At 40.6% G+C, this 26,561-nt stretch overlaps 1 protein-coding gene across 5 annotated transcripts in view; it reads left to right on the top strand.

Annotated features, from left to right (window-relative positions):
* PANK1 (pantothenate kinase 1) overlaps positions 1-16,958 on the top strand; it is a 104,666-nt gene extending 87,708 nt beyond the window's left edge. For all 5 annotated transcript variants that reach the window (XM_010838527.1, XM_010838528.1, XM_010838529.1 and 2 more), the window contains 5 exons: positions 1,365-1,618; positions 6,594-6,770; positions 7,277-7,400; positions 10,718-10,843; positions 15,442-16,958. In XM_010838527.1, the coding sequence (XP_010836829.1) occupies positions 1,365-1,618; positions 6,594-6,770; positions 7,277-7,400; positions 10,718-10,843; positions 15,442-15,501 (741 nt within the window). In that variant the 3' untranslated portion in view covers positions 15,502-16,958. The remainder of the gene's footprint in view (positions 1-1,364; positions 1,619-6,593; positions 6,771-7,276; positions 7,401-10,717; positions 10,844-15,441) is intronic.
* Positions 16,959-26,561: the final 9,603 nt, after the last annotated feature.

Raw genomic sequence — 26,561 nt, 5'->3', positions numbered from 1 at the left:
CAATGCATGAAAGTGAAAAGTGAAAGGAAAGTCGCTCAGTTGTGTCCGACTCTTAGCGACCCCATGGACTGCAGCCTACCAGGCTCCTCCATCCATGGGATTTTCCAGGCAAGAGTACTGGAGTGGGGTGCCATTGCTTAAGCTATTAGTAAAAGAGTCACTATTTTTCGAGTCCTCTGTACTTGCCAAGCCATGTGTAAGCATTTTGTTTTATTTTATTTTTTAAGATATTTATTTGGCTGCTCTGGGCCTTAGTTGCAGAACATGGGATCTTTATTTATGGCATTTGAACTCTTAGTTGCAGCATTTGGGATGTAGTTCCCTGACCAGGGATCAAACCTGGGCCCCCCTGCACAGAGAGGGCAGAGTGTTAGCCACTAGGCAACCAGAGAAGTCCCAGCATTTTATATATTATCATCATGTAGTCTTCACACTATGCTGTGGGTATCGTCCCTATTTTACAGAGGAGGAAACTGAGGCTTGAGAAGTTAAGGAACTAGCCCCACATCCCTCAATTAGCTAAGTGTTAGAGCTAGCATTCAAAGTCAGGCCCCTCTAACTCCAAAGCCTGGTGCCTGGGAAAAGGAGAGCTGGGCTATTTGGGCTCAAAGGAGATTGTCCCCAGCCCCCAGGCTCACGTGCCTCCCTCAAGACTGTGTATCTTTTCAAGGAAGTGTAGAAGTCTTTCTGCTTCCAGAACATTCTCACTCTCTTCACCCCATGGTACGCTGGGTTAGTTTCCTGTGGCTGCTATAACAAATTACCACCCTTCTAGCGGCTTAAAGCCACAGAAATGTGTTCAGTCACAGTTCTGGAGGCCAGAAAGATGAAATCAGGGTGTTGCTAGAACCATACTTCCTTCAGAGACTCTCGGGCAGAACCCATGTTTTGCCTCTTCTGGCATCCGGTGGCTGCTGGCATTCCTGGCCTGTCGTGCAGCCCTCCAGTCTCTGCCTTCTGTCTTCATGTGGCCTTCTCCCCTGCGTCCATCCAGTCTTCCCTGTGTCTTATCAGGAAATTGTCCATGGACTTAGGGCTATCCAGATAACCCAGGATGCTCTCTTCATCTCAGGATCCTTAATTAATTACATATGAAAAGACCTTGTTTCCAAATAAGGTTACAGTCACAGGTTCTGAAAACTAAGATATGGGCATATCTTTCAGGGGCAAGCATTTAACCCACCCCACATGCTAAGGGCTGGTTTTCCACTGGAATGACTGAGTCTCAACAAGATTTCCCAATGCGGTGCTAGAAGAATGGTTCCATGCCTTTCACGTTCATGATACGTTTAGACCAAAGAAAAGCCCCCAGGACATCCCCTGAGGTGTGGCAGTCTCCCTCCCACGGGCTTGTTCTCTTTCAGATTGCTGACCTGCAGCTCCACAAACTGGACGAACTGGACTGTCTGATTCAGGGCCTGCTTTACGTCGACTCCATTGGCTTCAACGGCAAGCCGGAATGTTACTACTTTGAAAATCCCACCAATCCCGAATTGTGTCAGAAAAAGCCGTACTGCCTGGATAACCCGTACCCTATGTTGCTGGTGAACATGGGCTCAGGTGTCAGCATCCTAGCTGTGTACTCCAAGGACAACTATAAAAGAGTTACAGGGACCAGGTAAACGCGGTTTCCACTAGGAGAACCTTTCTGTGCTTATTAAACCCAGGCCTCTTCCTTAAAGACCAGTTTCTGAAAAGGTTACTTATATTGAATACATTTTTAAAAGAAAGATCTTACCTCCTCAACCAACCAAAAAGGATTTATTGAATGTGTTATACAGGGTGACTGATAGAAAGGTTAATAAAACACAGGTCTTGCTGTGGTGGGAAACTGGTCAGGTGCGGGAAAAGGGTCACACAACCCAGAAGCCAGGTGGAAGGGTGCTTGTGATAGTCAGAGGGCTGCAGAGAAACCCTTCCTTTGGAACTGCCTTGGTGCCTAGCACAGAAAGAATTGCTTGAAATAATGTCATTCCAATCAGTGAGCCAGACTCTGTTTACAGTGCTTTTTACCCTCAGATAAATGCTCCTGCTGCAAACTGGAATAGTCAGCACACCTCACAGGGAATTTGGAAGTGCAGTGGATAGACAAACAGCCCTGTGACGGCAGTGGGGTGCAGGGAGTGTTTCTTTGTGTACACACACCCTACGGGCATGTGGGCTCAGCTTCCTGTTAGTAGGGATTCAACACGGAACGAAGATACAGGGTCAGAAGTCTTCGAGAGATCATAGTGTAAACAAAATTACAAGGGTTTTCTTTACTTGTAAGAAGATTAGAATGAAGTTTCTTTAACTTATTGGACCACAAGAACCCATTTTTGGAGGAATGATTTAAGGAACTGGCGCTGTGTGACACGTGCTTTGAGACATGATATTGAAAGTGTTGTTTTTGATAGACAGAGATACCATGTAACTCCTCTGAGCCTCAGTATCCTTGTTTGTGCCATGAAGTGAGTTGTTTCTTAATTTGTACCCGCCTCTCCAGTACCGACATTCTGTAATTCTACTCACGCATGAGGAGGCGAGCACTCCTGTATTAACAGGAGCTTTTCTCCTGTATTAACATGACTTTTGATGGGTCTGCATAAATCAGTGGTTCACCACTGGGGAAGGGAAGATTGAGCCCCTCAGGGGAGGGACGTTTGACAATGTTTGGAGACATTGTTTTTTGGTTGTCACAACTGGAGATTCAGCGATACTGGCATCTAGTGACCAAGGGTGTTGCTAAATATCCTACGATAGCTCCCTACAGCAAAAAAGTGTCAAGTCCCAAATGTTAACAGTTGGTGGTATAAAGAAACCCTGGTACACACATCCTGACTGATCCTGCTTGTGTGTGTGTAAATTGCCTCCAGGCAACACACTTTCTTACTAAGAATACAGCACTAAGCTGAAGAATCGGCCCCACGGCCTCATTAGGACTGTCAGAAGTATCAGAGACAAGTAAATATTTTGGCTAGACTGGGTTTACCTGAAGAGAGTGATCTTCTGGGAAAGGTATAATCTTCAGCTACAGACTTCCTCCCAAAAGGAGCCATCGAATTGGTAGAGCTAGTCCCAAGGTAACAACAAGCTAACCATTGTCCACAATTAGAGATATTTATAGTTTTGATGATTAACACTAAACAAGTTCATGATTTATGTCACAGGTACATGCTCTCAACCTTGGAGGTTCCAAGGATCTGGTTGTCTTTGAATAATGAGCCAAACTGTGCTGCTTGGTATCTGATATATGTGCAGTAATGCCTATAAATTCCAATGACTGGTAAATGCTGGTTAATAACCAGTGCTTCGCAATCAGCGAATACTGTTTGGATGTCCAAGCTTTCTGACAAGCTCTCTTTAACCAGTAGTTTTGGAAAGGTATTGCAGGAGACTGAAGGTTATGAGAGAGCCCTTTCCAGGGCTGCCACAGGTTGGGGAAGGGAACGAAATATCAAGTCTCTGGACCCCAGGTCTTCCTTGTCCAACCATTTATTCTGCCAAAGTTTTTTTGTTTTGTTTTTGATCCAAGTTAGAAAACCATTTATCTATAAACTATAGGCATACCTCAGAGAAATTGCAGGATCAGTTCCGGACTGCTGCGATAAAGCCAGTATCACAATAAAGCGGATCACATAAGTCTTTTGGTTTCCCAGTGCATTTAAAAGTTGTGTTTATACTATATTGTAGTCTGTTAATTGCGCAATGACATTATGTTTAAAAATACATATATATACCTTGATTAAAAAATTTTATTCCTAAAAAATGCTAACCATAATCTGAGCCTTCAGCAAGTCATAATCCTTTAACTCCAAAGATCACAGATCACTATAACACATAAAATCATAATGTTAAAACTTGAAATATTGTGAGAATTACCCAAAATGTGACACAGAGACACAAGTGAACAAGTGCCATTGGAAAAATGGCACTGATAGGCTTGGGGATCCAGGATTGCTGCAAACCTTCAATTTATAAAAATTCAGTATCTGTAAAGTACCATAAAGTAAAGCACAGGAAAATGAGGTGTGCCTATATTTTGGTCAGCCGTGAACATCAGTGTGTGGAACACACTTTGGAAATCGCTGATTGAAGCAAATGGCTTGATCTTTAAGTTTTGCTACTCCTAGTAGGATGGCTGTAACTCTAGGTTTTTTGTTATTCTCATATACCCTATTTTCCTATTAAGCATTTTTATTTTTAGGAACCCGCATTATTACAGGATATCAGTTTTCTTTTAGACTTATGATTTTAAATGATTTGTTTCAGTGTTATATGTAATTTTACTGCATCCTAGATTCATAGCAACATTTCCTTTCTGTTGACACAACTCCAATTATATTATAGCAGTCAATGAAAAAAAAAAAGCAGAACTTAACGGCTTATATTGTTAGAATGTGTAATCTATGAAAAGAGGAATGTAAAGACTTTCCAAGCTTCAATGAAATGAGCAGTGCAGCTTATTTCATTCTTTTGGAATCTGTTTTAAGGGCATGAGCATTCATGTAATTGGATTCTTTTACTTTCTTCCTGAAATTCCTCACTACAAGTTTGTTGGGTTTTTTAAAAAAAACAATGATGTTTTGGTCTCTGATTTGCTGAGGGTTTTGCTATGTGTCTGCTGAAACAAACATGCATCTGATGATGAGCAAGAGAATCACTAGACTGGATAACAGGGGGCAGGTTGAGGATGTTAATAAAGTGCTCTTCTGCAACTGTACGTTCTTTCGTCCAACCTGCAGTGTCCCAGCTGTGCCAGTGCATGCTTGCTTTCCCCATTCAGCACCGATTCTTTGTCAGTCACCTGTCATTTTCCACTCATACAAAGCCCTCGTCCCTTTTCACTCATACCAACACATCAGATGATGAGTTGCCTTCTTTCTAAGTCAGCCAGTGCCTTTAAGTGCTTGTATGTTTGGAGTCAGTTGCTGAACACCTTGAGGAATACAAATACCTGATTTCAAAGACAGGATATTAGTGTGGATGAAAAGTAGAAACTAGAAATGGGAGCTAAGCTTTTTATACACACACACACACACACACAGAAAACAAGACAAATTCACATCACACAAGCCAAAAAGTGTTCCCATTAAACCATGCTAGCTATGTGGGGCAGACTAAAAACTAACAACATCTCATGATGCACCATGTTAAATGTAAATAAACACAAACTTTCTTAGAGGAAATCCAGAATTTCTGCTGTGACTGAGTTGTCAAGAGTGTAATGCCCGTGGAGCTCTTTTTGTCCTCATGGGACTGCACCTAGTTTGCATGGCTATGCCTGGTGCCTAACTACCTAATTTGCTACGAAGACACATCATTTCAATCAAGTATGCATTTTTGTAAGAATCACTATTTAAGAAATATTACAGTTACACCTTAGATGTAAATCCTAAAGAACTGTGTGTCTATAATCTGGTACCTTTTTGGTAACAACTTTTTGACAATAAATATAGTTTACCCTAAATTTTCTTTTTTTTTTTTTAGATTTAAGTTTTGAAAATAACCTCAATCTCAATTTGAATTTCCTCTTAAAAGCCAGTATCCAAACACATATGGAATCCCCAGGGCTGGCAGTTCTTGGAATTTCAGAACAAACTGATGTGCATTTACTCTTCTGAGTGGCAAACAGAAAGTAAGGCCCATTCATGGCCATATCAGTGCTCTTCTCTGCCAGGCGCTCACTGCTGACAGTTTTATTCTGAATCTGCTTTTCTTCCCCTCAAATACAATTGAGTTCCCTCTCAACTATCATGATTGGTTTCGAATTTTGTCTCAAAAGACTATCGTAGAGGAATTCCCTGCAGCACCCCCCCCCAACCCCACAAAAAAACTGAAAGCTTTTAAAACATGGTTCAAGCACTGAAACCATTTTAAGATCTCTGTTGCTATTTTTTGACTATCCCATGGTAAGTAAAATACTAATAATCTTTTCCAAAGTTTACTAGAAAAAAAATCAAATGTGAGATCCATCAATTGTTTCCTTTTTGAAATTTCTGAGAATCTTCAGTGACATTACTTCTGCAGGAGAAGCAAGGTCGGAGGAAAGATACAGCTTTGGGACTGGCTATTCCTGGCAGAGTCCCAGTTCAGTCTCGTCGTCATAGAGTCTGTCTCTCTAGATATGAACTGTGCTTCATGTATACACAGTTTCTAAGTATTTGCATTTAGCTACATATGTTTGTTTGTTTGTTTGTTTTAATAGCAGTCATTTCTCTGGTTATTTGCCACTTCCACACCACCCAAATTAAGGGAGCTAGCTCATGATTTGGCCCCAGTTTCTAGGCGGGACGATTGCATGAAGCACTTAGGTCAGCGGCTGGTTGAAGGTCTCACAACGGAAATCAGTGAGAGTCTTTCTCTGGGTTTTGTTCTTAAAATTCAGGGCAAGTTTTCCTTGATGTTTCTTTTAGTCTCTGCCCTCTTTTTTTTTTTTTTTTCCAATCCGATCTACCCTAAAGCTCTTTTTCACCCAGCACTTTAATTCAAGTGCCCCCTTAGTTTTTTTTCTGTTTTGATTCACCCGTATTAGTGGTCTTGATGTAGTTGGGGACTTGGATGGGCAAAGTCTTCCAGTAAAACTTAAAAAATAAACCTTATTGTTCCTTCAGTCTTGGAGGTGGAACATTCCTAGGCCTTTGTTGCTTGCTGACTGGTTGTGAGACCTTTGAAGAAGCTCTGGAAATGGCAGCCAAAGGCGACAGCACCAATGTTGATAAGCTGGTGAAGGACATTTACGGAGGAGACTATGAACGATTTGGCCTTCAAGGATCTGCGGTAGCATCAAGGTAGAGACTAAGTAGCTAGGAGCAGTAGCGATTAAACACAAGGCAGTCTCTCCACCCTGGCTGTTCATTTAGTTTTTTGTTTTTTTTTAATGTCAACCCACCAGCCTGGTGCAAGGATCTATGGTATTGGAGCTCAGACTTGATCTCCTGCCCTTGGTGAAGCACTGAGATGTTTAGCTTTGGATACCTGTGCTTAAAATAAGGCAGCTTTGAAAGAAGGTTCTGGAAAACTGCAACAGTTTCTCCTGTTCCATTCTTGTCCAGATATCTAGAGGCATTAAAAAAAAAATTTTTCCCCCCATTAATAGCCATGCTACTTTGTCCCTATTAAGAAAAGGGCGGCCAATCATCCATATGGTAATCCTGTCAGCTTGTAAACCATGGTAGCTAAATCAGGTCATTTGAGCTTGATCAGAGTTATTCATAAAACTCTCCGCTGTACTTTGGTGGAAGCATGGGGCCTGCCTGAGGATGATTTTGAACACTCGCTAATATTTCCAACATAGCTTTGGCAACATGATGAGTAAGGAAAAGCGAGATTCCATCAGCAAGGAAGACCTCGCCCGAGCCACCCTCGTCACCATCACCAACAACATTGGCTCCATTGCTCGGATGTGTGCGCTGAATGAGGTAAGGCCTTCACCCGGGGAACAGCCATCTGTCATTCATAAACACCATTTTTGGCAGTGCAGTAACTGGTGACCCTCACAACACTACAGATCCTCGGAAAACCTGCTGTTTCTCATAATCATACCTTGCAGAACATGAGGGATGTTTGTTGGGGGAGGGAGAGGAGTATGTGTTTTAAGGAGACACTGGGTGATGACAAATAAAACCATCTAACTGGGGAAACAGTAAAAATGACAGTCCATACTATAACCTCTCCAACCTTGTGGACACACACCTATTGAACGGTGAGGGAAAGCTCATGCATCCTTGTAAACAGTTGCAGGTAAAACATTCTACTTGCAATTTTCGATATTCTCTCTGCTTTCAGCTTCTTTACAGTGTTGCCTTGTGGCATGGAGTTCAAGCAGCATTGTACAGGGCTATCAAAGCACAGAGAGCTTGCTACAGCTGAGGCCAGCCAGAGCCCCAGGCACAAGAAAGGGCAGAGTTGGTGACTGACAAAGCTTTGGTAACGTGTTTTAAAACATTGCAAAATTGCTTTGAGAAGAACAGAACCCTTTTCTGAAATACAAGATGTGTCAAGTAGAATGGTTCTCACCGAGTTTTATTAGGAAGACAAGAAAGAGGCATTAGGATGTGGAATAAGAAATAGCAAAAGTATTAAAGAATCACTGTAGCATCAGTAGTGGGGCTTCCCAGGTGGCGCTAGTGGTAAAGACCCTGCTTGCCAATATTCTTGCCTGGAGAATCCCACGGACAGAGGAGCCTGGTGGGCTGCCGTCCATGAGGTCACAAAGAGTCAGATACGACTAAAGCGACTTAGCACTGGAGCATCAGTAAGAGTTTTTAAAATATGAGTTTTCATAGAAATGTGACATATATACAGAAGAGGGCTCGAATCACAAGGGTACAGCCGACAGATTGTCAGATACATGTGCGTGTGTGCACACACACACCTGTATAGCCACCACTCAGATCAAGAATCGGAACACTACAGGTAACTGCAGAAACCCTCTCCAGCCCCCTTCTAGTTGAACAGTGGAATATTACACAGGGTAGGAGGCAGCCTGTATGACAGGTGGGTGACAGCCCTGCCTTTGAACTCTAGGGTTACGAAAGAGACACACTCCTTTTACAGCATTGAACAGAATTTGTCACTGGCCTATGGATCAGTGTCATGCTTTTTGTAAGCCCCCATTTCAGTTGGAGTTTAAATGAGGGTGGTATTCAGATGAAAGTATGTATTCCAGAGACATGCCTTTTCAAAGTCCACTGTGGTCATGGGATTCACTTTAACAGAGAATTTACTTTTTGACATTAACCTTTGAGGAAAGTTTTCCCAAGTAGCCAAACAAGCCCTAGGACTAGTATGTGTATAGTTGGCTGTGCCCATAAACTCTCAAAGGTCACTTGGGTGGAATGTCTTCCATCCAATAGAGCAATAGGTGCCATTTCCCCTACTTTCCAGAGAGCTGCAGTGAGCCAGCAGATCTTTTTACAGGTATCATAATCACTTTACGGGTAGAATAACTGCTTTTATTTTTTACTTTTATTTCAGTGTCAATACCATTTATTGTTGGATTATAGTGTAGCCATGGTACATCCTATTAACAGTTGGAGTAACTCTTTTGAATGTTTCTGTGGTGTTGAATGAATAAGAGGACTCACGGATCGCTTGGGGCCAGGCTTCTGTTGGCCAGCGTCCTGCCAGCCATTGCTTTGCTCCCTGGAGTCACTGACTGGAGGATCTTTGATTCCAGCCATTTCACGGAGGGGCACCACATTTACTGACTCTAAAATATTTTTCTGTGATTACTGGAATGCTATCAAATAGTTCTCTACCAACTTTTAAAGTTTGTATTCTTTTTTTTTTTTGGAATAGAGAGTACAAACACATAATACAGAGCTCTGAAGACACCACAAGTAGACTATACATGGAAATGAGTCACCACTGCCATCCCATCCCTCAATTTTAACCTCACTAGAGGTAGCACTGGTTTTAGTTTTTCTGTTTTGTTTTGACTCTGTATTATCTGCATTATAGGGTAAACATGCTGAATAAATATTTGATTTTTGAATTAAATATGTCAGACTTTTCTTTAATGGAGTCTGAGTGTTATACCTTTTCTACTTCAACATTTTTAAAAAGAATTCTTCCATGTTTTCTTTGTCTCTTTTTTTTTTTAACGTTTATATCTTTGACGCACCTGGAATTTATTTGAAATAGGAGTATCTATCACATTCTAATGCCATTTCCCTTTCTTCTGGCTTCCTGCCAGAGCAAAGCAGGACCGAAAGTTTGAGCAAGTCCTACCTGGGCAGTTTGTGGCTACAGCTCTTCTTTGTGGAAACATTAAAGTTACCTCCCACACCTCTACCCAGGGAAAATTTTCACTGTGGTTAATAGATTTGTTAACATGTATTGTTGAAATCTGAGACAGTTAGAAAGTGATGTTCCCACACTCTGATTGCTCTTGATAGATTGAACAGAAAATAATGCCAGATCCCAAGACTCTGTTCCCTTTTATGTGAGTGACCATAGCAACCGACTCTCTGAGTGAGTGATGGTGAGCAGCGTCTGTGTGGCAGACAGGCTGAGTTCAGTGTGAGGTGTGTGTTCAGAATACAAATCTGTATCCATGACAACAAAAATATAAATGTGATTTTCATTATCTTATTGTAACCCACATATTGATCAAACAGGATATTTCATCATATATCCTAAAGGGCGAAACTGGGTACCATTTCTTTTTTGTATTCCCAGTGTTTGCAACAGAGCAACCTGACCAGACTTGTTAGATGAATAACTTATACCATAACCATTTAATTTATGGGTTGGTTGGGAGTTCTCTGATAGCCTAGTGGTTGGGATTTGGTGCTGCCATCACAGCACCAAAAACTTTTTTAAAAAATAGATAAAATTTATAAAAAAAATAATTTATAAGTTGATAATATTTTAGAGTTGGAAGTTTGGGGGATTGAAGGAAGGCACAAGCAATTTAGATGAGCTTGAATTCCAGTTTTAATTTCATATATGAAATGTTGGGAGGTGAATTTTATATTAGACCCAGGGCAACCTAACATAATACCTGTAAACAAGCCCAATATCAGTCTCTGCCTCACCCATGCAAACTGTGGAATGAACTATGAGGTTGATTTGGCTTCACCTTGGAAATCCTGAAATAATTCTGCTTAACAACAACAACAAATTCACTCTGCAAAGTCCTGGAGCACAGTGATATACAAAGCATTGGATCTGTTAAATGCTATTTTTATGCCATGGTTCACTGTTTCTCTTTCGTTTTTTCTTTTCCCAGAATATTGATAGAGTTGTGTTCGTTGGGAATTTTCTCAGAATCAATATGGTCTCCATGAAGCTGCTAGCATACGCCATGGATTTTTGGTCCAAAGGACAGCTAAAAGCTCTGTTTTTGGAACATGAGGTAAGTTGAGTTCACAAGGACTTAATTGTCCTCTGTGGACATTTTTGGGTTGTCTAACATGTGAGCGGGTTCCTTAGTTTGTATTTATGCAAAAGATAAGGAAGAACAGTATATAAAATGGAAGCTCTCTTATCCAACAATCAAGACTGCTGCTGCTAAGTCGCTTCAGTTGTGTCCGACTCTGTGCGACCCCAAGACGGCAGCCCACCAGGCTCCTCTGTCCCTGGGATTCTCCAGGCAAGAACACTGGAGTGGGTTTCCATTTCCTTCTCCAGTGCATGAAAGTGAAAAGTGAAAGTGAAGTCGCTCAGTCGTGTCCGACCCCTAGCGACCCCATGGACTGCAGCCCACCAGGCTCTTCCGTCCATGGGATTTTCCAGGCAAGAGTACTGGAGTGGGGTTCCATTGCCTTCTCCGACAATCAAGACTAGTAGATGGTTAATTTTTTTTTTAAGTTAAAAAAATGAGTGATCCTAGGAAAATACCTCCCTACTTTCAACATTCTATTTTAATATAAAATGTGTAAATGTTCATTTGCTCACCAATTTTTTGAGGCAGGTCCAAGACCTAATTCTGAGCATGGGTTCTGCTGATGGGAGCTTTGTAATTGTCTCTTTTTTATAATCCACAGTATTATGTACATTTTTTGATTTTTCGTTTGTTTCTTTAAAGTAGATCAAGAAATTAAAGATCCTTATGAAGTAATTTGATTGCAAAATCATTCTAGATTATCCCAATCTTTCATATGTAGAATCTACCTAAATAGAGGGCAATGGTTGTGACTACCTTTTTCAATCTTTGTAGCTTTTTTTTTTCAATTTTGAGATAGAGTTAGCAGATAACACTGTATAAGTTTAAGGTATACAATAATGATTCAATATATGTATGTATTATAAAATGGTTATTATTAATAGCATAAGTTTAGTTATCATCCACCACCACACATTATTACAAAGATTTTTTTCCTTGTAATGAGAACTTTGAACATTTACTCTCCTAGCAACTTTGACTGTTATTAACTAGCTTTTTCATCTTTTTTAAGAAAATAACTGGATTTTCATAGAGGTGACCATACCATCTTGTACTCTTTTTATTGGTTTTGGTGGTATATAATTACATTAGATTATTACATTGACAATGAAATTATCCTAAACAAATTTGAGGATAAACACAACTGACCCTTGGCAAATAAACAACTCAGTCGGTGAGAACAGAAGTGTTCAGGCTACTCTTAGTAACCTGGTGGCCTTGAGAGGCTAGTGTGCTAGACATTAGGCAGCCTGTTTACAGAAGTAGAGAGCTCTGATTAATTCAGAGTCCCTTATATCCAGTTTCTAAATTGGAGGTTTCTAAGAGTGAGTAGGGGGGCCCTCTTTTCTTCCCACCTTCTCTATCCTCCTTTAAAATCAATACTATAGGGTTTCCCTGGTGGCTCAGTGGTGAAGAATTCGCCTACCAGTGCAGGAGACACAGGTTCAATCCCTGTTCTGGGAAGACCCCACATGCCGTGGAGTAAACACTGAGCCAGCGCTCTCGGGCCCACAGGCTACAACTCTTGAGCCCATGTGCCACAACTACTGAGCCCATGTGCCACAACTACTGGAACTTGTTTGCCCATGCTCCTCAATAAGAGAAGCCACTGCTAAGAGAAGCCTGAGCACTGCAGCTAGAGAGTAACCCCGGCTCACCACGAGAGGAGCCCACACAGCAACGAAGACCCAGCACAGCCAAAAATAAATTAATTAATTTTAAAATGGAAGAAAATAAAATCAATACTGTAGAAAGCAGCTCTTTTTTTTTTTTTTTTTAAGAAGGCAGCTATTTATCATAGCAGGTACCCAGTGCCTTGGATATAATGCAGCAGGAAGAACAGGCAGTATCGTAAATTTCCATTGTAATGAATACTGTGGCATTTTTCTCATTTCCAAACTGAATTATTTACTTGAAAAGTTGCTGATGCATTTCTAAGTTATTTAGGGCTCTCTAAACCTATGTTCTCGAAGAAAGCAATGGCACCCCACTCCAGTACTCTTGCCTGGAAAATCCCATGGATGGAGGAGCCTGGTGGGCTGCAGTCCATGGGGTCGCTGAGAGTCAGACACAACTGAGCGACTTCACTTTCACTTTTCACTTTCATGCATTGGAGAAGGAAATAGCAACCCACTGCAGTGTTCTTGCCTAGAGAATCCCAGGGACAGCGGAGCCTAGTGGGCTGCTGTCTACGGGGTCACACAGAGTCCGACATGACTGAAGCAACTTAGCAGCAGCAGCAGCAAACCTATGTTCTATTAAAGCATATAAAACAATAGGAAGTTAAATACAAAAGAGTTAAAGGCCAATGATAGACATTAGTACTAAAGAAAGTTTTTGTTTTCATGTTTTTACGCAGGCTAAGAAATGATATTAACTTTTTTTGTGGGGAGGATGGGGCCTCAGAATTTTCACTTTCCTTCCCCCAACCAGAGCATCTCCCTTTCTATCTACTTAGTTAATCGATTTTCCTTGTAAAGTTTTGTTTAAAAAAATAAAATGAAAAAGAAAAACACTCTTCTGGATATCTGTGCTAAGTCGCTTCAGTTGTATCCAACTCTTTGCGACCCTGTGGACTGTAGCGCACCAGGCTCCTCTGTTCATGGGATTCTCCAGGCAAGAATCCTGGAGTGGGTTGCCGTGCCCTCCTCCAGGGGAATCTTCCTGACCCAGGGATTGAACCTGCATCTTCTGCGGCTCCTGCATTGCAGGTGGATTCTTTACCACTGAGCCACTGGGGAAACCCTAGTGTTACTATATTTAGCAATCAAATAGGACACACGTATTTTATCTAGCATTTATCTGTTTTATCTGGCAACCCTAAGTTATGATCCTCTTGGACTAAAATAGAAAACGAACGCTGGAAGTCATCAGGGATTAAAAGCCATCTACGGGGCACACGGGTAGTTAGTTGATGGTAAGATAGGGAGCAAAACCCAATGTTTTGGGGAACCCACTTCTCCGGGTATAAAGGCATATCCTTCATACAGTCTTAGGCCTCTGGCTGATAGCTATGGTTTGTTACTAAGTGTTAAACTCAGTCTCTATGGCCAATGAAAATAGAGCGTTTTTGTATCTCCTTGTAGGTACTTCTCAGAAAATTCTCTACCTCCTTGGGTTCATTCTCAGTTAGGCAGGTCTTTCTGGAGGAAGGTATGGAGAGAGAACTTTTGGGAGGGCTGGTAAGGTGGCTTTCCTGCCCTGCCTGGAGTCCTCACTCAGTCTCATTCATTTCACTTATATGAGTGAGCATCTCCTAAGAGAAGTGGACTCCCCAGGTGGCTCGGTTGTAAAAGAATCTGCCTACCAATGCAAGAGACACAGGAGATGCTGGTTTGATCCTTGGGTCGGGAAGATTCCCTGAAGCAGGAAATGGCAACCCACTTCAGTATTCTTGAAAGAGAAGCCTGGTGGGCTACAGTCCATAGGGTTGCAAAGAGTCACACCTGCCTGAGCATGCACACGCATGTATCTTGGAACTAAAAGAAATAGTCTAGTGAAGCAGTTGAGAACACAGGCTCCCACTGACTTGGAGACCTTAGTCAATGACTTCTCCATTCTCTTTTAGCTTTTGTAAAATGAAGTGATAATAGTATTTGTCTCATAAAGTTATTGTGAGAATTAAGTGAAGAAATTCATGTAGCGTTCTTAGAACAATTTCTAGCTTATAGCAAGCCCTCAATAAATGTTAGCAGTTGGCAGTGGAGGCAGAGATGCCTGCTGTGTAGTGTTCTGACATCTGCCACCCATTTCTGCAGGAAGTAACCATTGAGCCAGGCAAATAGCAGAGAAGAGGCGTCTCCTGCCTTTTGGAAACCAACTTCTCTAAATATTTCTGTTTTTCAGGTTCTGTCATTTTTACAGATGAGAGAAGCTTAGAGTTCCTTCCTGTGAGACATGACAACTTTGGAGTCAGATAGATTTTGGGATTGAGCCCAGGACAAGGCATGTGACCCTGAAAGGGTAATTTACTTTATTACCTTCCATTTCTTATCTGTGGAATGGAGGTAATAATGTGAATTTTGCCATAACAAGGATTAAAATGAAATAATTATAATCCGAAAAATCCTAAAAATACTCAACAGCAAGGTAGTAGTGTATACTGTGGTGCCAGAGATTTTTCTAAGCACTTTACATCTGTTAATTAATGTTTATAAGCAAATAGATACGCAGTGCATTTTTTATTATTATTATTCTATCATGTTTCATACCAGAGTTCAGGTTTTAAATTTCTCATTATCTACAGCTTCCCAGGTGGTGCTAGTCGTAAAGAACCCACCTGCCAATGCAGGAGACAAAGAGTCGCGGGTTCAGCCCCTGGGTCAGGAAGGTGCCCTGGAGGAGGGCATGGCAACCCACTCCAGTGTTTTTTCCTGGAGAATCCTATGGACAGAGGAGCCTGGCGGGCTACGGTCCATAGGGTCTCAAAGAGCCAGACATGAATGAGTGACTGAGCATGCACGCACACACAGCATTAGTGGGCAGCATTCCTCAAATTATGAAAAACAGCAGGTATTGGGCCAAGGTTCAGAGATAATCATACAGAAGTTTTCCCATTGTTGTTGTAGGGTTACTTTGGAGCTGTCGGGGCACTGTTGGAACTGTTCAAAATGCCTGATGACCAGTAGAGATGAGCCATAGACATGGAGCAGCCCTCTGTGAGGACAGGGACGCAAGCTCTGCTGCTAGAGAGGGTGAGAGCCACGGGACGGAAGCCAAGCCATTATGGCAGATGAACCTGCTGGATTTGTACATAATTTAAAATCCTTCTTGCTGATCTTTTACTCTTGGGTTTTGAGCTTATGATTCAAAATGGGGAATACAAGAGTTTTTTCTGTATACTGTATTTTTAAAAAAAGAAAACATTTGTGCAACGTGGCCAAACCTACCAATTTTATGCATTGACTCTGAAAAGCTGAATGATGTTTAAAGAAGGACCTGAAATGTAAGTGCTGGTTATTTTTCTTCTGGGGTTTACTGATCAGTGTGATAATTTTTAATTTCATTTAGTAATGACTCTAGAAGATTTTACCTTGACATATTTTTCATGACGTTTCATGATTTGCTGTTGGTTTCAAATGAAACTACAAATCTGGCATGTTTTACTGTGAACACTATTTTGTTTGTTTGTTTGTCTGTTTCCCTTTTTTTGGTCTTGTTTTTTCTGTTTGACTGTCTTATGGAAAAAGAGAATCCTTCCCCGTTTCTGTCCTCAGATGACCCCTCCCCCACCCCTGCAACACATTCGTTCTTCAGTGTCCTTGTTCACATTAATCAAGGTGCTGACCAGCTCAATACAAAGTTAAGCATGAGACCTAAAGCTCTCAAAAGTGCCCTTGAAGAGAAAACTCTGAAGAAGTGTTCATGAATTTAGTGAGTCTGGCAAAAGTTGAAAATGATTAATATATGCAATTTTGTCATCACCCTTATGAATATAAAGTGTTGCATTGAATTTCTTTTATGTTGGGTTATAATGTTACATTGAAATGTTCTCTGGTTAAATGTCCTCATCCATGCAGAGCATGTGAGTGGCAGCGAATCCTGTGCAAGATGCTGGAATTTACAGGGAAAGTCTCCCGGTAGATAACTGTTCACACTGGGATGTTTAGGAGAAGTCATGGGTTGAGGTGTCATGTAGTAACATCTGTGTTTTGTACATGTATGTACCTAGGAGCTTTGTAACAATGCATCTTAAATAATAACAAACCTTTTTATTTAAAATATTTTAGACTGAAAACTGTATTTCAATCCCACTTTCTAAAATTTAAAAAAAAAATTATGATACTGATCTATACTTTTTTTTCTGTTTGAAAGATATCATTGGGACTGATGGGTAACTTGAAAATGAGAGCTTTGTACAAATATTGAAACATGAGATCTAATGATTCAGAACTAATTAATCTTTTGAATTGAGCATATTGTCGAAAGGGATTTTTGAAGGGCAGTACCATTGTTCCATGATGAGACTTTCCTTCTTTGCCTTCTGGGCACCATCTTTAATTTCCATGTCTTCAAGTCTTGAAGAAGTTGATGTTAATGAAAGTGTTCACTTGTCTGGTTGAAATAAAGCCTGTTTCTGTTGTGATTTGTTTTAGTGTGTATGTCATTTTCATATCTTAACCTTTATGTCCATATTATCTGCTTTTGTATCATAAAAGGAATATGTGTTAATTAGCTACTCTACGTTTCATAATTTGAAGCTTTCACATAAGCTTGGTAAGGTCCAAAACGCTCTGTCTTCACTTAAAGCTGTAGTGTAGCCCTATGCAAGGATTTATTTTTTTAATGTAGCTTTATTGTTCTTACACAACTAACTCCTTATTCCCAAAAGATCACTACTGTATTTGATAATTCTGAAAGAGTTTCAAAATTTGGTCATCACAAAAACATTTGATCAACTTCCACCTGGCTGAAAAAAATTCCAGAAACTAAGATGTTTTTGAAAAAGGTAAGTGTGAAAACCCACATATCGCCTGTGAGAGTACCTGTTTCAGATTGTTCTCTTCTGCCATTCCTACTCTCATCCGTCAGGGAATAACACCCCTTGGATCATGGTTCTTCAAAAGAAATCAAGGCATGTTAGTGCAACTACACAATTTTTAAATTATCTGGAATCACTTGATCTCTCATTATAAATGTATATAATATGGGTTTAACTAAGGAAATAAATTACTCCATTATACAAATATCAGTTATATGTTGGCTACTTATAGCCAGTCTTTTTTTTTTTTTTAAACAACGAGGAAGTAGTACCCAGAGGAATTTTTTTACATTCACTTGAATAACAGACACTTTGGCTCAACATCATGAAGAAATTTGGCAAGACTAAGAATGCTGAAGCTGAAACTCCAGTGCTTTGGCCACCTCATGTGAAGAGTTGACTCATTGGAAAAGACCCTGATGCTGGGAGGGATTGGTGGCAGGAGGAGAAGGGGACGACAGAGGATGAGATGGCTGGGTGGCATCACCGACTCGATGGACATGAGTTTGAGTGAACTCCAGGAGTTGGTGATGGACAGGGAGGCCTGGCGTGCTGCGATTCACGGGGTCCCAAAGAGTCGGACATGACTGAGCGACTGAACTGAACTGAACTGAAGAATGCTTATCTTGAACTCCATGAAGTCAGGGTGACCAGAAGATCCACAGCAGGACATCTGGTTGTGAGACAGCTTCTGTTTGAATCCAGCCTATCCACTGATGAGCTGTGTGGGCAAGTAGTTAACCCTGTCTTTAAACCCGTTTTTCTCATTCATATGTGTGCATATGGGTGCTAAGTCGCTTCAGTCGTGTCTGACTCTTTGTGACCCTATGGACCATAACCCACCAGGCTCCTCTGTCTATGGGATTCTCCAGGCAAGAATACTGAAGTGGGTTGCCATGCCCTCCTCCACAAGATCTTCCCAACTCATGGATCGAACCCGCATCTCTTATGTGTCCCGCATTAGCAGGCAGGTTCTTTACCACTAGCGCCACTTGGGAAGCTCTTTCTCACTTATAAAATGAGGCAAATAGTAGTTTTTACCTGTGTACTTAAAAAGCTTAGCACAGAGGTTGATACACAGTATATACTTCATTAATGCTAGCTATGCTGGAAAAAAAAATAGATATTGTTTTTAAATGAACAGGTTAAATCGGTGATTTCTAAACTGGAATGTGGGGAACCCATTTTAGCATGAAAATACTACACAGATCTCAATATGCTAGTCTACATCTACAGCCCACATCCACAATTCTGAAATCCCAAACTCTTAAAATTTATCTTGATAATTCATTTCACAGAAAAAGTTGACTTGAGCATTATTTATGACACTTTGGAGGTCTCTACACGTTGCAAAGAAATTAATGTGTTTGATTACAAGGTACTGCCCCAGACCCTACTGCTGCTACTGCTGCTGCTAAGTCGCTTCAGTCGTGTCCGACTCTGTGCGACCCCAGAGACGGCAGCCCACCAGGCTCCCCCATCCCTGGGATTCTCCAGGCAAGAACACTGGAGTGGGTTGCCATTTCCTTCTCCGATGCATAAAAGTGAAAAGTGAAAGTGAAGTCGCTCAGTCAAGTCCGACTCCTAGCGACCTCATGGACTGCAGCCTACCAGGCTCCTCCATCCATGGGATTTTCCAGGCAAGAGTACTGGAGTGGGGTGCCATTGCCTTCTCCACCAGACCCTACTAAGGGTGTTAATTAAGTAGGGAAGCATTCTGAATTTGAAACACATCTGGTGCCAAGAGTTTCAGTAAAGGAATTGTGGAAATATTTACTTGCATTCTTCAGTTTATGTATTCTTCATCCATCTTTACATGGATTCAGAGTCCCTTTGTTGAGAACCATTGTTACAGGTAATTTATACTTGACATCATTCAGTTGTACAAGGAATATTAAGAAGTTATTTTGTGCCAGGAAGGGGCACTGAGTAGACTAGGAGGAATAGGTTATGACCGATGTTTGTCAAGTGCGGGGAAGATAGACATCTTCAACCAACCATATAATTTCAGGTGTCATTCATTCATTCACAAATATGCACAGCAGTAAACAAAACTCAGACCCATCCTCAGAGAGCTTACATTCTGGAAGGGAAGACAGATAACATTACTAATCACATAATGTTATATCAGTACTACAAAGAGGAAAAAGATAGAGGGGCCAGAGAGCAAGGTAATTCTGTTTAGAAAATGAAAAGGAGAAATTTCTTTGGTTAGAATGCTCAAAGACAACCTCTCTTAGGAGGTGATGCTGGAGCAGAGTTGAATAAAGTTGAGGGCACACCATGGAAATACCTGGGAGAAATTCTTTCACTCCTGGAAAATGTCAATGGAAGTGGTAAAGAACCGTAAAGAGGCCGGTGTGTCTGGAGTCAACAATGGGCAGAGTGGTGGGAAATGTAGTTCTAACAGTAGCCGTGGACTAGGTCCTGTTTGAAGTCCTCCAAGTGAGGGTAGAAAGCTGCACTTGAAGGAGACATTGGTCCTCTCTCCTGGAGGAGGGTACAAGAAAAGTTTTCACAGAGCCTTAACCAGCAAGCCCAGAGCACCGAGCGGACCAGGAGGGAAGGGCTGCCCAAGCAGAGAGAGCAGGGTGAGAGAAGCATTGAGGGAAGAAGAAGCCTTGTTTATTCAGGAAACTGGATGCTGTCTGCTTCAGCCGGGCTGTGGTTAGTGAGAGAGAAACCAGACACGGGAGAGAGGGCAACAGCCAGATTCTGAAAGGACTCGTATTCTGCATTAAGGATGTTGGTCTCTTCTGTAGTCAGTGTGGAGCTGTCAGAGAGTTTCAAGTAAAGTGAAACTAGAATTAATCTGGCTTCAAAGTGATAGTAGAGCAAAATGTCCTATTAACGTGAGTAAACTGTGTATTGTGCTTTTGAATACATACTATTCCATTATCGTGGTTACTTTATTTCCTCTACTGTGCCAGACCTTGTGCAGGAGCTGCTTACTGCTACTGCTGCTAAGTCGCGTCAGTCGTGTCCGACTCTGCGCGACCCCATAGACGGCAGCCCAACAGGCTCCTCTGTCCCTGGGATTCTCCAGGCAAGAATACTGGAGTGGGTTGCCATTTCCTTCTCCAATGCATGAAAGTGAAAAGTGAAAGTGAAGTCACTCAGTCATGTCCGACTCTTAGCGACCCCATGGACTGCAGCCTACCAGGCTCCTCCGTCCATGGGGCTCTCCAGGAGCTGCTTAGTGGACCACATTTCTCTGTAACTAAGATGGTTATATAAACTCTTGAGCATTTTCCCACAGGAAACTAGTAGATACAATTCTGTTGTGGTTCTGTTTAGTGAGTGGGAAGGTTTCACCATCAGAGATTGCCATAAACTCCATTATTGGTAAGAACTGTTTAGAGAGAAGGCACTTTTCCTCCCAGTGATCAGAAGATGATCCTTCCAAATTTGTTGAAGAAGGTTTAATGAATGCACATTTTCTACAGGGTCTTCTAGGTACTCACTCATTCTATTTACTTTTGACTGAATGCCTATGATCCGGGAGGCACTGGGTAACATTTAGAATACATTCTTTTATGAATAAGACAACAAGATCCCTCCTTTCATTTGGCTTCCATTCTGGTGAGGGAAAATTGACTTTAAGCAGAGACCAATAAATAAATGAGAAAATCAGATAGTGATAAATGCTACAAAAGAAACAGGGTGATATAATAGGAAAGAACAAGACTTGCTTTAGTCAGATGGGTGTAGGAGTATGCTCAGTCGCTTCAGTCATGTCTGACTCTTTGTGACCTTACAGATGTAGCCCGCCGGGCTCCTCTGTCCTTAGGATTTCCCAGGAAAGAATACTAGAGTGGGTTGTCATGCCCTCCTCCAGAGGATCTTCCCAACCCAGGGATCAAACCTGCGTTTCTGTGTCTCCTGCACTGCAGGCAGATTCTCTACCCACTGAGTTGCCTGGAAAATCAGATGGACATGAAATACACATATGATTAAGTTGTGGCCTCAGCTTCTAAGGAATGCCAGTGAGTTCATCTTGCTTTCGTTCATTACCACCACCTCTATGAAAATGAAAGATATTTTGGGGAAGCAGTTTGATAGCTAACCCATTTCGTAAGCTTTGAGTATTTAATTTAGTTCACAAATGTGTGAACTTAGTTCTCTGACCAGGGCTTGAACCCACAACTCATGGAAGCGTGGAGTCTTAAGTACTGGACTACCATAGAATCGCCTCATCTCAGAGTCTCTTATAAAGCTTCTTGAAAATTTAGAAATAAAATTTTAAGCAAGGATATATTATCAAATTTGAGAATGCTAATTTGAGACATTCAAAATATGTGAAAAGTAAACAATACACTTCTAAGTAATCAATAGGTCAAACAAAAATCGCAAAGAAAACAGAAAATAAACTGAAATGAATGAAAATTTCAACACAACATCCAAAACTTTGTTGCATGCAGGTAAAGCCATGCTTAGGGAGAAATTTATAGCTATAAATATTACTTAACCATAAAAAGGAATGAAGTACTGGTATCCATTACAACATGGATTAACCTTGAAACTACTATGCTAAGTGAAAGGGGCTAGTTTCAAAAGACAATCTGCCTTCAATGCAGGAGACCCAGTTTTGATCCCTGAGTTAAGAAGATCCCCTGGAGTAAGGCATGGTAACCCATTCCAGTATTCTCGCCTGGGAAATCCCATGGACAGAGGAGCTTGATGGGCTACAGTCTATGGGGTAGCAAAGAGTCGGACACAACTGAGAGATTAAGCTATCACACAATATAGAGACAGAAAGCTAATTAGTGGTTTACTAAGTCTAAGGATTTGAGAGAAATGAGTTACTGCTCATTGTTAATGAGGTTTCTTTTTTGGTGATGAAAATGTTCTGAAATTGATTGAAGTGATGCTTGTACAATTCAGAAATCACTGATTATACACTTTAAATAAATTAATTAAATAGTATGTGAATTATATTTCAGTACAGCTATTTTTCACAAATAAGTTACATTTGAAAGCTGAAAAAAATCCTTTATATATAGCACAAAAGTGAAATTATCTACATTAATTGGATATTCTTTATTTTAACCTATGGTGTCATTTCAATTTCATAAAATATTCTACTCATTATATTTGGGAGTGCGAAGTTAAGTGGGCCTTTGGAAGCATCACTACGAACAAAGCTAGTGGAGGTGATGGAATTCCAGCTGAGCTATTTAAAATCCTAAAAGATGATGCTGTGAAAGTGCTGCACTCAGTATGCCAGCAAATTTGGAAAACTCAGCAATGGCCACAGGACTGGGAAAGGTCAGTTTTCATTCCAATCTCAACGAAAGGCAATGCCAAGAATGTTCAAACTACTGCACAATTGCACTCATCTCACACGCTAGCAAAGTAATGCTCAAAATTCTCCAAGCTAGGCTTCAACAGTACATAAACTGAGAAATTCCAGATGTTCAAGCTGGATTTAGAAAACGCAGAGGAACCAGAGATCAAATTGCCAACATCTGTTGGATCCTAGAAAAAGCAAGAGAATTGCGGAAAAAATATCTTCTTCACTGACTACACTAAAGCCTTTGACTGTGTGGATCACAACAAGCTGTGAAAAATTCTTTTAGAGATGGGAATACTAGACCACCTTACCTGCCTCCTGAGAAATCTGTATGCAGGTCAAGAAGCAACAGTTAGAACCAGACATGGAACAATGACTGGTTCCAAATTGGGAAAGGATTACGTCAAGGCTGTATATTTCACCCTGCTTATTTAACTTGTATGCAGAGTACATCATGTGAAATGCCAGACTGAATGATGCACAAGCTGGAATCAAGATTGCCAGGAGAAATATCAATAACCTCAGATATGCAGATGTCACCACCCTTATGGTAGAAAGTGAAAAGGAACTAAAGAGCTTCTTGATGAAAGGGAAAGAGGAGAGTGGAAAAGCTGGCTTAAAACTCAACATTCAAAAAATGAAGATCATGGCATCTGGTCCCATCACTTCCTGGCAAATAGATGGGGAAACAGTGAGAACAGTGACTGACTATTTTTCTGGGCTCCAAAATCACTGCAGATGGTGATTGCAGCCATGAAATTAAAAGACACTTGTTCCTTGGAAGAAAAGCTATGACCAACCTAGATAGCATATTAAAAAGCAGAGACATTACTTTGCCAACAAAGGTCTCTCTAGTCAAAGCTATGGTTTTTCCAGTAATTATGTATGGATGTGAGAGTTGGACCATAAAGAAAGCTGAGTGCCAAAGAATTGATACTTTTGAACTGTGGTGTTGAAGAAGACTCTTGAGAGTCCCTTGGACTGCAAGGAGATCCAACCAGTCTATCCTAAAGTAAATCAGTCCTGAATATTCATTGGAAGTACTGATGCTGAAGCTGAAGCTCCAATACTTTGGCCACCTGATGCAAAGAACTGATTCATTGGAAAAGACTGTGATGCTGGAAAAGATTGAAGGCAGGAGGAGAAGGGGACAACAAAGGATGAGATGGTTGGATGGCATCACTGACTCAATAGACATGAGTTTGAGCAAGCTCCAGGAGTTGGTGATGGACAGGGAAGACCTGGCTTGGGGTCGCAAAGAGTTGGACTTAACTGAGAAACTGAATTGAGTTCTCTTGCACGTTCCTTGAATCCTCACATTTTCAGACACAATAACCAAGTGCATTTAGTCAAATATCTATCACAGAGTTGATGTGGTAACAATAATAAATCATAAATGCCAGCAAAAATAAATGCCAGCAGCCTCAGTCCCAGTGGTCTCCATTTTCTTTTTTTTAACAAATGAATTTCTCTTTTAATTTTTGCTCTTACAGCATAAGAAGAGTTTTAATTTTCCCCTTTGGTTGTAAAGCAACTAGAAAGAATTGGATCTTTTTAATATTAGACTTTTCCTTCTCTCTTTTCTTCCCTCTGCTTTCCCTCTGTTCATGAAATTCACTGCTGCTATTCTAACCAGGTTTGGCATCTAAAAAATTCTTGCCATTTGGCTGCCATAATGTGTCTAATGAATTATGTCTATTTTAGCATGTTCCATAGTGAGGCAGGTGGTACATTTCTTCTTCTGTATCTTTAAGAGATATGTAAATTGTAATTTTAAAAGAAAACTTAAATGTTGAAATAATTGCTTTTTCATTAACTACTCAAGTTAACTTACCCTGACCGGTTAATATTTTTTCATGGAATGTTCTCAAACTACATTTTCTAGCATTTAGGTTGTGTGTTCGTGCTTGTGTGTGTTTGTGTGTGTTTGTGTGTGTGTGTGTGTGTGTGTGTAGACGTGGTGCACTGGGGAAGAGATAAAGCCCAGTGTTAATCCTGCCAGTGATGCATCTGGAATTTATATTAGAACTATAGTTCACACAGAGCATATTTTTAAATTCAATACTTGAACAGTTTGTCAAATGTCACATTATTTTAAAAATAGGCCAAGAGTATTTTTGTATTAAGTTCCACAAGTGTGTGGGTTGAAATTAGGCAAGTTAAATGGGATCGTGAATGTTAAACAGGAATATTTTTAAGCAGTCTCCTTTGGGGTTTGATTACTATTTATGTTGGAATTATAAATTTTGAAACAAGCAGTCACTCTTGTCTGTCTGTTCACGTGCCAACATCAACATTGAATTTATCAAGTAGTTATTTATGCAATGTTTAGACAAGCAAAATGAGATGGAGAAGGGAGGCAATTATCTGCAGATCCGACCCACACAGCTTTCAGTGACAGCAGAGAAAATGGCTTGGTTGTTGAGAACAATTGAGTTTTGTTGACTGTACCCTGAATATTCAGTTAATTACACAATTCTTCCTGTGCTTTAGGCTGTGTTTCTACAGCCAATGACCGACCTCAGCTGTCCTGACCTCACAGCCTCGACCATGGTCATTAATTAACCATGACGACTACTCAGCAAAATCAGGCTGGAGGAATATCTGTGCATCACACAGTTGGTCTCAGAGAACCTTAAGGACCATTTCATCTGTGGCATAATCTGTTTTCATGGCCATAGAGAAAGACATTGAATATGACCAAGATATAACTACCCTTTGATATAAAAAAAACAACAACCTTTCTAAAATGGTATATGACATTAAGATTTGCTTTAAAAAGAAAACACCAAATTGTGTCTAGTTTTTGGATGCCAAGCAAATTCCAAATATATTTGCATACAAACTTTAAGATTTATCAACTCATTATATAATGCTAACTACTGATTAATTATTGCTCATGTGTTTTTTTTCCCCATGGTATAGTTTAATTATAGAACAAAGTATGAAATACCAGTCAGGAACAGTCTTTAAAAAGCAGCAAAAGTAGGCAACGTAAAAGCCAGAGAATCTGAAAGCCATCTTCTTGGAGACACCAGGGAAAACATAATTTTGATATTCATTAATGACCAATTTCATTGAAAAATGAATTGGACATTATAGCCCTTATAAACGAAGCATAGGTTTATTTATACTCTAGATTAGTTTTTAATTTATTTTTAATTGGAGGATAATTGCTTTACAATTATCCAATTGCAATTTACAATTGCAATCCAGTGTGTTGGATTCTGCCACACAACAGCGTGAATCGGCCACAGGTATACGTATGTCCCCTACCTCTTGGACCTCCCTCCCAGCCCCATCCCAGCCCCTCCTTCAGGGTTGTCACAGGGCACCAGGCTGAGCTCCCTGCGTCATACGCCTGCTAATGTTTTAATGTCAGCTTATTGATGCAGTACTGCAAAAGAGAATCTGGAAGCAATAATGGAGTCTTACATTTTAACTCAGGGGAAATTAGTTTTGATCGTTCAAGAGGTGAGTTGCAAAATTATGCTAAAAGCTTCACCCAAAGTAAGTATGAGGAGTGGAAATTACACTTTATGCTTTTATTCTCGTTTTTAATTCCCAAATAAATGTTGAACAACTGTTTAGGGAATATCAGTTAGGAAGGAGTCAATTTATTAGCCTGCTTTGAACTCTTTTGAACTCTCACAGTTTCTGACCTGGCACTGGATGAAGAGGGAGAGATTGGGACAGGGATGACCTTTAACATTCTTCCAAACCTGCGTTTCTGATTCTAAGAATCAGACACTGAGCCTGCCCTTTATAAAGTTATCACTTTTAAGAGAAAAAAAAGTGTTAACACAGAAAAGAGTTCATAACAAGGACAGGTCTGAGGATTAAGCCGTTCATGTGCCTGGCATTCCATGTACGTAACCTCCTTTAATGCACCCAGCATACGAACACGGTGGGCA

The sequence above is a fragment of the Bison bison genome, unplaced genomic scaffold (genome assembly GCF_000754665.1).
Source record: "Bison bison bison isolate TAMUID 2011002044 unplaced genomic scaffold, Bison_UMD1.0 scf7180017864097, whole genome shotgun sequence".
NCBI classification, from domain to species: Eukaryota; Metazoa; Chordata; class Mammalia; order Artiodactyla; family Bovidae; genus Bison; species Bison bison.
Note: the sequence above shows the minus strand (reverse complement) of the source record. Positions and strands in the feature narration are given on the sequence as shown.